At 45.2% G+C, this 13,554-nt stretch overlaps 1 protein-coding gene across 2 annotated transcripts in view; it reads right to left on the reverse strand.

The window, feature by feature from the left end:
- Positions 1 to 13,554, reverse strand: part of dop1a (DOP1 leucine zipper like protein A) — a 122,871-nt gene that overhangs the window by 43,913 nt on the left and 65,404 nt on the right. For both annotated transcript variants that reach the window (XM_078405137.1, XM_078405136.1), the window contains exons 18-21: positions 11,450 to 11,550; positions 9,481 to 9,737; positions 5,326 to 7,357; positions 4,071 to 4,182 (exon numbers count right to left, since the gene is read on the reverse strand). In XM_078405137.1, coding sequence (XP_078261263.1) covers positions 4,071 to 4,182; positions 5,326 to 7,357; positions 9,481 to 9,737; positions 11,450 to 11,550 — 2,502 coding nt within the window. The remainder of the gene's footprint in view (positions 1 to 4,070; positions 4,183 to 5,325; positions 7,358 to 9,480; positions 9,738 to 11,449; positions 11,551 to 13,554) is intronic.

The raw sequence follows: 13,554 nt of genomic DNA on the forward strand, positions 1-13,554 counted from the left end.
CCCTCTTCAACTTTCTAATCCAATGCCTTTGAAATGTTGTAATTGTATCTACTTCTGGCAGGTACACATTCATCGGCATCTGTGTGAAGAACCCACCCCTCAGATTTCCTTTTAATGTCGCCACATTTCACTTAAAACCCTGTGCCCTCTGATTCAATTTATTCACAAAATGCTGGAGTAACTCAGCAGGTCAGGCAGCATCTCGGGAGAGAAGGAATGGGTGACGTTTCGGGTCGAGACCCATCTTCTGAAGAAGGGTCTCGACCCGAAACGTCACCCATTCCTTCTCTCCCGAGTTGCTGCCTGACCTGCTGAGTTACTCCAGCATTTTGTGAATAAATCGATTTGACCAGCATCTGCAGTTATTTTCTTATGCCCTCTGATTCAAGATTGCTGGTCCTGGGCGGGGGTAGGGAATCAACCTATCAATGCCCTTAAATTTTGCAAACATCTCTAAGGTCACCCCCCCAGCCTTCTCCATTCCATTGAGAATGAACCCGGTCTATCCAGTCACTCCTTATAATTACAGTCCTCCATTCCAGGCCACATCCTGGTGAAAGAAGCAAAGTGCTGACTCAGTGGGTCAGGCAGCATCACTGGAGAACATGGATAGGTGACGTGTCAAGTCGCGACTCTTCTTCAGACTCTTTTTCCCGTCCCGAAACGTCACCCATTAATGTTCTCCAGAGATGCTGCCTGACTTGCTGAGTTACTCCACCATTTTGTTTTTCTTTGGTATAAACCAGCATCTGCAGTTCATTGTTATAACATCTGGGTGAATCTCTTCTGCACTCTCTCTACTGCTACCACATCCTTCCTTTATTGTGGTAATGTGGTACTCTACATTGATTTCTCCTCAACATTGGAGGAACCAAATGCAGATTGAGTGGGGTGACTGCTTTGAGGAACGCCTCTGTTCAGACCATGAGGCAATACCAACCTTCCCGTTTCCTGATACTTTGATTTTCTATTGCACTCCCTCTCTGGCCCACTGGTTTGTGGCCTCCTGTACCACAACAAAGAGGTCCATTGCAAGCACCTCACCTCCTGTCTTTCGAGATACAGCGTGGAAAAAGACGCGTCGGCCCATTGCGTCCCCGCCGACCAGCAATCAGCCCGTACGCTAGCACTATCCTACACACTAGGGACAATTTATAGCAGCCAATTAACCTACAAACCTGCATGTCTTTGGAATATGGGAGCAAACCGGAGCACCAGTAGAAAACCCACGTGGTCACAGGGAAAACATACAAACTCTGTACAGACAGCATCCATGGTTAGGATCGAACCTGGGTCTCTGGCGCTGTAAGGCAGCAACTCTACAGCTGCGCCACTGTGCTGCCTTGCCTGGGCATGTTGCAGCCTCTTGGACACATCTTTAGTTTCTACACCTTCAGGTAACCTGATTTCTGTGCATCAGTCATCCATGTGTGAATAAGCTGGAACACCTTTTGAGGGGGGTTAACAACCTACCTATTGGATCAGGGTAAGCTGGAATTCTGTCGGATAGAGACAATTACTCACGGGAAAACAACAGCAAGAGGCAGTGTTAGTAACTACATTCAAACTCAGGGTTATATGGACTGAAACATTTTTAGAGATACAGCATGGAAACAGGCCATTCCAGGTCCGCGCCAAGCATCGATCATTCATTCCCGCAAGTTTAGTTTAGAGATACAGCGTGGAAACAAGCCCTTTGAACCACAGAGTCCGTGCCGACTATCAATCACCCCATGCACTAGTTCTATCCAACACACTAGGGACAATTTAGAGAAGCCAATTAACCTATAAACCCGCACGTCTTTGGAATGTGGGAGGAAACCAGAAAAACTGGAGGAAACATGCCGTCACAGGGAGAACGTGCAAACTCCACAGACTGCACCCGAGGTCAGAATCAAACCTGAGTCTTTGTTGCTGTGGGGCAGTAGCACGACCAGTTGTGCCCCATTTCTTCCACAGATGCCACCTGACCCGCTGAGTTCCCCCAGAACTTTGTGTTCTGCTATTCATTAAATGTGGCTGCGACAAGTAATGACATATATAAATTGAGGAATGTCATAGGGTCACAGTACCATACAGCGAGAAAGTGATGCTTTCAGCTTACTGAGTACACAATTGCAATCAAGTTCCCGATTTTAATTTCCACACACTCCCATCAACTACTCCCAGATTCTACCACTCACTTGCACTCTAGAGGTGAACTAACCTACTGAAATGCATATCCTTAGGATTTCTGGGAGGAATCCTGGGCAAGTTGTGTCGGCATGGGCAAGTTGGGTCGAAGGGCCTGTTTCTTTGCTGTATGTCTCTGTGACTCTAAAGTGCTGGAGCAACTCAGCAGGTCAGGCAGCAACAGGGAAGGGAATGGACTTCTTGAATCTGAAGAAGGGTCCCAACCAGAAACATTGCCTGTTCATTCCCATCACAGATGCTGCCTGACCCTCTGAGGTCCTCTAGCACTTTATGTTTTGCTCAATTATATACACACCATACTGCGGCAAGGTGACGTAGCGGTAGAGCTATTGCCACACAGCGCCAGAGAACCGGGTTCGATCCTGACTATGGGTGCTGTCTGTACAGAGTTTGTACGTTCTCCCTGTGGATTTTCTCCGTGATCTTCGGTTTCCTCCCACACTCCAAAGACGTGCAGATTTGTAGGTTAATTGGCTTGGTGTAAATGTAAAAATTGTCCCTAGTCTACGCAGGGTAGTGTTAATGTGCAGGGATTGCTAGTTGGTGCAGACTCGGTGGGCCCTCCGGCCTGTTTCTGAGCTGTATCTCTAAACTAAAAACTAAACTGAGCAACCAGATGTTTGAATTAGGTTATACAGTACACAGTAATGATTCAAAAATGATGGTGGAAGCATAACAATTAAACAAGCGAAAGGAAAGTATTCAGCTTGGAATTAAGACTCTCCTTTGCATGAGGTATTCCTTTAATTCACAAGTGGTAGGTTGTAGCATACAAATGTAAGAATTATGTCATTAGACTCATACAGTTGTGTTTTGAGTACCAGAACTCAATCAACAATACAAAGCAAATCAGGCACCGCTCATAACAACTGGAACGTGGACTGGACTTGGAAAATGGCGCCAAACATGACGCCTCGAGCATACAGGCTCTGCAGAATATTTCTGTACAATTGCTAATCGGGGATGGTATGGCGATACTCTACTGGACTGTTTGTAAGAAAATAATTTCACTGTGAGTTTGCACTTTGCACATGTGGTAATAAAGCACCATTGAAAGCAGCAACCTACAGAAGCGGAATGCATAAAACCCGTAGAAATGTAGGCCTAACTAAAGCCATCACACGGTGTGCTTTTGCATTATAGTAGTTCCCCATACTGCGTAATAATTAAAATATGGAGGGAAAGAGAAAGAGACACAAGGAACTGCAGATGCTAGAAACAAAAACAAAATGCTGGAGGAACTCAGTGGGTCAGGCAGCATCTGCGGAGAGACAGACGACATTTTGAGTTTGGTTGCTTCATCAGAGAAGAAGAAATATAAGGATATGTTATTAATCACCAGCAAAGGTTTATCACTACAATAATACTGTGACATTTTCTTTCCATTTCAGGCTGCGTTATTAGGTTACAGTGAGAATCTATGCTAAGAACTTGATTTATCAACAGGATGCAGGGTGGCACAGTGGCATAGCTGGTAGAGCCACAGTACCAGATACCCAGGTTCGATCCTGACCTCGGGTGCCTGTCTGTGTGGAGTTTGTACGTTCTTCCTATGACAGCATGGGTTTCCTCTGGGTACTACGGTTTGTTCCCACATCCAAATGATGTGCGGGTTTGTAGGTTAATTGGCCTCTGTAAAATTTCCCTCAGCACATAGGGAGTGGATGAGTGTGAATGGGTGATTGATGGTCGGCATGGACCTGTTGGGCCGAAGGGCTTGTTTCCATGCTGCATCTCCAAAGAAAACCACATAAATTTCTTCATTTTAAAAAAAAAATGATCTTAACATATTTATAGCCCGTTAAATGTTTTTTTTTGTGTGACGTTGGAATATTGTTGTTGCTTGCAAAGTGTCAGTCACTGAACGAGTAACTCACCTGGTGATACTGTATGGACGGGTCCAAGAGACAGTAGTGAATAATTGTCGTCATGCCTTCCAGGAGAGTGAGAATCATATCAGGTGGAACACTCACTGCCATCCATGTGGGCCTTTGGAAAACCAGATAAAGTGGATTAGAATAGACTTGGACTTTCAAAACAAATCAAAAAGTTAAAAAAACAAAGTGCCAGAGTGGCTGAGCAGGTCAGGCGGCATCTCTAGAGGACATTGATAGGCGATGTTTCGGATCGGGACCCTTTTTCGAACTCAGTAGGTGACATTTCGGATCAGGATCCATCTTCTGAAGAAAGGTTCTGATCCAAAATTTCGCCTATGGAGTCTGAAGAAGGGTCCCGACCCAAAATGTCACTGATTGAATCTGAAGATGGGTCCAGACCCCATATGTGTAGGAAAGAACTGCAGATGCTGGTTTAAATCGAAAGCAGACACAAAATGCTGAAGTAACTCAGCGGGTCAGGCAGCAGCATCTCTGGAGAGAAGGAACGGGTGAAGTTTCAGGTCGAGACCCTACTTCAGAACGATCCCATTCCTTCTCTCCAGAGATGCTGCCTGACCCGATGAGTTACTCCAGCATTTTGTGTCCAGACCCCATAGGTTGTCTATTGAGTTTGAAGATGGGTCACAACCCAAAACATCACCTATCCATGTTCTCCACAGATGCTGCCCTGCATGCTAAGTTACTCTAGCGCTTTGAGGTTTTTTTAAGGTAAACCAGCATTCGCAGTTTCTTACAATCCCAAAGAAAACGTGTGAACAAAATACACCCTTCAATCTGTGCACTGATTTATTTCAAAGGTTGCTTAAATTTGACCTGAAATTGATTGAAAGATACAGCATGGAAGCAGGCCTTTAGGCCCACCGAGTCCACAACGACCATCGTTCACCCATTCACACTAGTTCTATATTATCCTTCTTTAGCGTTCACTTCCTATATGCTAGGGCTAATTAACCAACAAACTGCATGTCTTTGTAATGTGGGAGGAAGCCGGAGCACCTAGAGGAAGCCCATGTGGTCATAGGGAGAATGTACAAACTCCAGACAGCACCCGACTCTTAAATTGCCCCTAGTGTGTAAGGAGTGGAAGAGAAAATGGGACAACATGGAACTAGTGTGAGCGGGTGATCGATGGTTGGCGTGGACAGTGGGCCGAAGGACCTGTCTCCATGCTGCATCCTTCAATCAAATGGAATAAAATACATCAAACCAAACCACTGACATCCACAGCACATACCTGATGTTTGACATCCCAGACTCGTACTTGTACTGATGGATCAAGTTGTCCAAATTTCGGCACAGCTGCAATGTCACGGCTGTCACCACTCTCTGCAGCACTTTCCCCATGTACGGAAGAACTGACGTGATCAACCCAATCCACTGAGGATCCATTTTGCAGGAAAATGGTTGATTCAGTGCTTTAATCACAGCGGAGATGAACATAACCTGAGAGGTAATGGGTTGGGAGTGCAGGTATTGCAAGGAGATGTGCGGTTGTTGTGGATTGCTGTTCTCCAGATCAGAGGTGACAAATTCGTAGCCAGCCTCGCTGTCCTCGGAGGCGACCATCACGCGATGCTCCAGCACTATCAGCCGCTGCACCAGCTTCAGTAACTGAGTCTGCAGCGTGCTGCAGTTGTCAATCTCATCCTCGGAAAAATTTATTATGCTGTCTTCAGACAGGCCCTCTTCGATGGCCATGACGTTCTTCCCTACCGTTCGCAGGTGGTGCCATTTCTGGGCGCTGAAGATCGATGACAACAAGCAATGGAGCACCACTTTCTGAACCTTGCATTTCAGTAACACATCAGAGATAAAGCTGGCAAAACCCTTGGCCGAACCCTCGGTCACCTTTGCGAGCTCTGTGAAGAGCAGAGTCAGGATTTGGATGCTGACAATCTGTAGGTTTCGGTTCCCAGACAGATCTTGTTGGGTGACTTTCACATGGGTTGGGTAGTAGCTCCTCAGGAAATACAAACAGAGAGAGATGATGATCTCTATGTACATGGAGCTACGGAAGGCATGGCTGGAGTCAAGTGGGATGTGGCTGTAGAAGTCCCTGCCCATGACCGAGATGCGGTGCCTGGCCATGAGGTTCTGGAGTAGGGAGAGCTGTGGAGTGTAGGTATTATTCACGCTTGTGGTAGAGATTGCGTTCACAAATCCTGCTGGGTTTGCTTTCAAGATGGCTTCGATGGCAGACAGAGCATGCAAAGCCCTTGTAGAATCGCACACTTGGAGGTAAAGCAAAACGTGCTGGTACAAAGGATGAATGTGAAATTTTGACGTTTTCCAAGTTCCTGGCGATCCCACATCACTCTCGATTTCGGACACCTCTCCCTCGCCACAGCTATACCAGTTCTCTAGATCTAGGCTATCACCAAAGAACACATTAAGTGTCTTCATTTTCTCATTCTGAGCTTTCTTCTTGTCATCATCCCTCTTTCTGTTGACTTTTGCTTTGGGCTTTGCCCCGGGGGGTTTAGGAAAATCTTTGAAACCAAGCTCTGTGGCAGATAGTTTCTCCATTACTTGCCCATGTTGTCCTATGTGCTCACCAGTTGGACTCCTTTTCAGTGCCTGTACCTCTTCCGCAGAGAGGCTGTAGTTAGGGGAAGGGTTCTCTGACGTTGCAATAGCCGGTGACGATCTGGGTCTGCTTAGACTTTCCGTCACAGTCCCAAAGCCACCATCCGTGGAGGCCAGCAAACCCTCAGGACCAACGCACTGAGGTACCTCATTCAGGGGACTTCGAGCAAGCATGCTTTTACTATCACTTTGGACAGTGTTGTCTGCTGTCTGTACATTAAGGCTCGATCCCACTGCACTGATAATAGTGGAAGTCAGAACCTGGTATTCAAGAGGCTCGGACTCATCTTTCAATCCGTTGACGATAGTGTTGATCAAGTCCGAAACCACTTGCCGGACTATGTCGTCCACCGAGTATTCTGACCAAATCTGTGAGCTGCTTTTGGTCTTGGAAGTGCTCATGGTCATGGGTTCGGCCTCGTAGCTGCTGTTGTCTCCGGCTGAGGATTGGGAGCAGCCAGATTCTGAACTGTGCAACATCTCAGCCTGCTGGTCCTGCAGATCAGACTCTGATACTCCCAGGGGCAAGGTCTCGCTACTTGTGCTCAGCATGGACAACCTGTCGCTCAGAGGGTTCACCGTGAAGCTGAAGCTTTCCATTTCTTCTGCAGCGAATAATTTGCTGGCATGTCCTTTAGCAGATGGATGCTTACCAGGGTCAAATGACAGGTGTCCAAAAACTACAGGATTAGAAAGAAAGTTAACTTTAATGCATATTAACCGGCTCTAACATTAATCACTTGAACAGAAATAAAATAAAGGCATCTCGTGTGTTAAGCATGTTAGATTCATGCGTTTTTGGAATAACACACTTGTTCATTTAATACCAAAGCCAGATTTACGTACTCATATTTCTGGAATAACGTGCTCAAATTATTTCTGGAATAACACGCCACCTGGCAGCCTAGTTGTGCATATGTTAATTTACATGTTTTTGAATTACGCGCTGTTTTTCCAAGTAACCCCTGTGTGAAATGCATGGTGTCTGTACATGGACAGGAAAGGTTTAGAGGAATACGGGCCAAATGCAGGCAAATGTGATTAGTTTGGAAGGGCATTTGGTCGGAATGGATGAGTTGGGCTGATGGGCCTGTTTCCATGCTGCATGACTCTGTCTTAAATGATTAAGATTTGGTAGACATATTTAATACCGTCCAATTCCAGAGAGCAAAACATTTGTTCAAGATTTTTTTGCAATGCAGATACTGCTAGTGTTACCTGTGAAAATTTGGTAAACTCATGGTTAAGTTTTTTTTTTCTTCGTTATTAACAAATACCACAATAATAAAATTATGTCATCTGAATCTGAAAATGAACACTTCAAGACAGCACATAGACAAAAAATATTCAATTGTCGACTTTGGTATCAACTGGGAAAAAAATGTTCCAAATATCTGAATTTTTTTCCCCGTTATTATTATCACTTAAAATAATTAGCACTTAAAAGGCTGTGCAGGTGTTGGTTAACGGAGATGGGAAGACTAGTTCAGAGGAGGGTTTAAGGCAGGAATGCTGCCTGGATTTGAGGGTATTAGCTACAGGGATAGGTTGGACAAACTTGGATTGTTTTCTCTGGAACTCCAGAGGTTAAGGGGAGATTTGATTAAAAAAAGTATATAAAATTATGAAAGCGATAATTATAGTCCTTTTTCCCAGGGCAAAATTCTTAAAGACTAGTGGGCATAGCTTTAAGGTGAGAGAGGCAAAGTTGAAAGGAGATGTGTGGGACATGTTTTTTTTTTTTTTACACAGAGTGCATTGGGTGCCTGGAATGCACAGCTCGAGGTGGCAGTGGAGGCAGATGCGGTAGTGGCATTTAAAAGATAAGTACACAGATATCCAGGGAATGCAGGGATATGGATCACATGGAAGCAGAGGGGATTAAGTTATCTTGAGCCTAAGGGCATGTTCTTGTGCTGTACTGTTTTATGTTCTATAAATAAGGGACTTTAGATTACATAATAAAAGAATTAAAACTCAATGATCAATACATTTTAATAAAAACACAAAGCGCTGGAGTAACTCAGAGGGTCAGGCAGCATCTCTGGAGAACATGGATAGGTGTCATTTTAGGTTGGGACCCATCTTCAGATTCACGTTTCGGGTCAGGACCCTTCTTCAGACCCAAATCGCCACCTGTCCATTTCCCTCCACAGGGAGACACGGTGGTGCAGCAGTAGAACTGCTGCCTTACGTGGCAGAGACCCGGGTTCAATCCTCAGCGGAGTTTGTACGTTCTCGCTGTGACAGCGTGGATTTTGTCCGGTTGCTCATTTCTCCTCCCACATCATGAGACGTGCAGGTTTGTAGGTTAATTGCCTTCCGTCAATTGTCCCTAGTGTGTAGGATAGAACTAGGGTATGGGCAATTATTGGTTGGCATGGACTCGGTGGACCAAAGGACCTATTTCCACACAGTATATCTAAATCAAACTAAACTAAGATACTAAGCGGAGAAACTAAGATAGTACCTGACCCGTTGACATACTCCATCGTTTTGTGTTTTAATTAAAATATTAATAATTGAGTTTTAAATGTTTTATTATGTAATCAAAAGTCCTCCTTACATAGAACATAAAACAGTACAGCACAAGAACATGCTCACTCATAAGTTCATAAGTCATAGGAGAAGAATTTGGCCATTCGGCCCATCAAGTCTACTCCACCATTGAATCATGGCTGATCATAACTCCAGCATCTTGTTTCTCCTTCTCAATATTTTAACAATCTGTGAATTAAATAAAAATTCAAAATAGATTAATGACTAGACATCATCTCACAATACTCATTAAAAGGACACTCACTATCAACCGTATTGATTCCTCCTGAGTAATTATCTCCATCTTCCACAGGAGTGTTCTTGGGTTTAGTGACGTGCCACTCCATTTGCATCCGTTGCACAGAGATGCGCTGGGTTTTTGGGTGGAGGAGCAGCAGCAGGAGTGGCTCAAGGATTCTTGCAATGTCATGTCTCTGGATGACCTGATTCAGCCATGCCTGAGCCACTGAACAAATGGAACCATCCATGCTGTTCAGGCTATCGAGCATTATGGAAAGAGATCTGCAAAACACAACTGTAAATGTAAGCCTGTTTTTTTTCTCCAGAGATGCAGACTGACCAGCTGAGTTACTCCAGCATTTTGTGTAACAAAGCATCTGCATTTCCTTGAAGGTAGACACAAAATGCTGGAGTAACTCAGCGGATCAGACCGCATCTCTGGAGAGAAGGATTGGGTGACTTTTCGGGTCGAGACCCTTCTTCAGACTGATGTCAGGGGAGGGGGCGGTACAAAGATAGGATGTAGTAGGAGACAGGAAAACTGGTGGGAGAACTGGGAAGGGGGAGGGAAAAGAGAGGGACAGAGGAACTATCTGGTTAGAGAAGTCAATGTTCATCCCGCTGGGGTGTAAACTGCCCAAGCGAAATATGAGATGCTGTTCTTCCGATTTGCGCTGGGCCTCACTATGACACTGGAGGAGGCCCATGACAGAAAGGTCAGACTGGGAAAGGGAGGGGGAGTTAAAGTGCTGAGCCACCAGGAGATCAGGTTGGTTAAGGCGGACTGAGCGAAGGCATTGAGCGAAACGATCGCCGAGCCTGTGTTTGGTCTCACCGATGTAGAGAAGTTGGCATCTGGAACAGCGGATACAATAGATGAGATTGGAGGAGGTGCAGGTGAACCTCTGCCTCACCTGGAAAGACTGTTTGGGTCCTTGGATGGAGTCAAGGGGGGGAGGTAAAGGGACAGGTGTTGCATCTCCGACACATTTTTTTCCTACACATCTGCATTTCCTTCCTATACTAAATGTAAGCACTGCTTGGCAAATGCCATGTTTTAGTTATACAGCTTGGAAACAAGCCTTTCAGCCCACCGAGTCTGTGCCGACCATCAATCATCCATATACTAGGGCCTTTCCTGTGCTGTACTGTTCTATGTTCAATGTTCAAGTGCAAGATGTGGTAAGAAATGTACTGTTGTTGAGGTAGGATTAGGGTTGTGTAGGTTGGTTCAAGAACCTGGAAGGTAGCTGTTCCTGAAGCTGGTGGTGTGGGACCTAACTAACTAGAATGGGCGGGTGTTTAGTTTCGAGATACAGTATGGAAACAGGCCCTTTGGCCAACCGAGTCCACGCCAACCAACGTACACATACAAACTCCATACAGACAGCACCCAAGGTCAAGGTCGAACCCGAGTCTCTGGCACTGTGAGGCAGCAACTCTACCGCTGCGTCTGTGCCCAGAATTTTGCCAGGAGTTGATGGACTGAGTTTTTGGGAAAGGATAGGCAGGCTGGGATTCAATTCATTAAGTCATAGAGTCATACAGCACAGAAACAGGCCCTTCAACAAACTCGTCCTTGCTGACCAAGATGCCTCATCTAAGCTAATCCCATTTGTCTGTGCTTGCCCATATCCTTCTAAATCTTTCCCATCCATGTACCTGTTCATGTAAATGTCCTTATTGTACCTGCCCCAACTTCCTTCTCTGACAGTTCATTCCAAATACCCACCACCCTCTGTGTGAAAAAGTTGTCCCTCAGGTTCCTATTAAATTTTTCCCCTCGACCTTAAAACTGTCTCCTCTGGTTCTTGATTCCCCTACTCTGGGTAAAAAAACTCTGTGTTATACAGCTCTCCGGCTCTATTTAGAAATTGCATCTTGTATTCATGTATCCTTCCAAAGATGAATTTGATTGAAAACCTAGGTTATCTATTTTTGTGTTTAAAAATATTATTCCACCACAATAACACAGGGCTTATAAAATCACTGACCTGTCAAAAGTGCGTTTAAAGGAAGAAGGCTTATTGATGAGAAGATCCCGAGTAATGTGCCACAGCACTGAAAATTTTAAGTGCGCTTCCATTCGTATTTTCTATAATAAAAGAAAAAGTTAAAACCGCATGCAGTTGCAATAACACGATGCTCAGTTTTGGTTCAATTTTTACTCAAGCACAAGGAGGAAATGCCTGGCAGGTAAGCTGGGAAATAAAGGGGGAAATATAACCTCATTTGGAACCAGCTATAAAGAACTCGTTGAATAAATCTGGAGATCTGTCCTCTTCAGTATCCTGAATTTTAATTGCTCCACATTGGTGTCTGAGCCTTCATCTTTCAAAGCCTCAACACATCTCCAACTCTCCTATAAAATGCTTCTATAAACCTTCTTCCTTGACCAAACGTTCGCCCTAATGGGGGCTTGACAAAAATTACTGGCATTGCTGCTATGAAAAACCATGTGACACTTTACTCAGTTAAGGGCCTGTTCCAGTTACGCGATTTTTAAGGTGACTGCCGGTGACTGTTTTTAGTCGTAGCAGATCGGCAAAATTTTATTTTACCCCACGACAATGCCGAGTCAGGTCGATGCAAGTTTCTTTTTTTTGTGAAACTAGCACCTGGCTAAGAGTTTACACCGTCTTCAGAAACATCGCGAAATTCCCAGGCTTACCTGACCGTCAAACTGTCGCCTCCAATCTACCTGTCAAATGTCCTGACGGTAAATAAATTGGTTAAACAAAACTATCTTCTGGTATCTTCAAATGCCTTTTCTTAATTTAATATTATGTGCTTCTAAATGCATCTGCGACAATCTAGCAAACCTGGGGACAGCATGCGACAGCGCCCGTAATAAGCTACGCTACCTGACGACAAGCCAGCTGTCGCTGAGAAATTTCTACCTGGAAAATTTTTCCACGACGCGCCGAGATCCGCTACAATTCATTGAAGACCCCTCACAATCATACCCGCGACACCCCGGAGAACGCTCGGCAACAGCCTAGTCGCCGGCAGTCGCCTTAAAATCGCCTAAGTGGGACAGGCTCTTTATAGTCATACAGCAAGGAGACATGCTCCTTCGCCCAAACTCGTCCATGCATTCCAGATGTCCCATCTAAGCTAGTCCCATTTGTCTGCATTTGGTCCATATCCTTATAAACCTTTCCTATCCACGTCGCTGTGCATGTCTTTTAAATATTGTTACAGTATTTGCCTCAAATACCATACACCCACCACCCTCTGAGTGAAATACTTGCGCCTCAGCTTCCTATTAAATCTTGCCCTTCTCACCATAACCCTGTGCCCTATGGTTCTTCATGCCTCTTCCCTGGATAAAAGTCCATTAAGTTAAAGGCTCTATGTAAATAGTTGTTGCTAGTATATCCTCAAAGGTAGTGATTTAAAGTTTACATTTTATAGTGTAGGTAGTGATTTACAATTTTACAGAAACCAATTAACCTACAAACCTGTACGTCTTTGAAATGCACGAGGAAACTGGAACACCTGGAGAAAACCTACATGGTCACAGGGGGAACGTACAAGCTCCGCGCAGACTGCATCCGTAGTCAGGATCAAACCCCGGTCTATTGTGCTGTAAGGCAGCAACCCTACTGCTGCACCACTGTGCTGCCCCTAAAATGAGTTTTAATATGTTTTCTGGGTGTTGCAAACAATACAATCGAAGACGTGTAGGAAGGAACAGAATGTTTATTGTAAGGGAGTAATTTTGGTTAATTTAATCAGGTTTCTTGCACCTGTGTTATAGAGCAAACCTCTCTCCGCCTCTCCCTCTCCCCCACCTCTCCATCTCCCTCCCACCTGTCTCTACCTCCACCTCTCCCCGTTTCCTGCTCTCCCCCGTCTCCCCTCCCCTCTCCCTGCCTCTCCCTCTCCCCACCACTCACTCTCCCTCACCCTACCCCACCCGCCTCCTCCTATCCGCCCCCGCCTTCCCCTCTCCTTGTTGTTGCTTCCGTTAGGAAGGTGCTACCTCAAATCATGCCCATGTTCACGTAGGATCTCAACCACACGTTGTTCTTGCATTCATCCACAACAGGCCCAACACATGCTGCAGGCCCCAGGATACTTCATTTTTACCCAT

Source organism: Rhinoraja longicauda, chromosome 9, assembly GCF_053455715.1.
Source record: "Rhinoraja longicauda isolate Sanriku21f chromosome 9, sRhiLon1.1, whole genome shotgun sequence".
Taxonomy (NCBI): domain Eukaryota; kingdom Metazoa; phylum Chordata; class Chondrichthyes; order Rajiformes; family Arhynchobatidae; genus Rhinoraja; species Rhinoraja longicauda.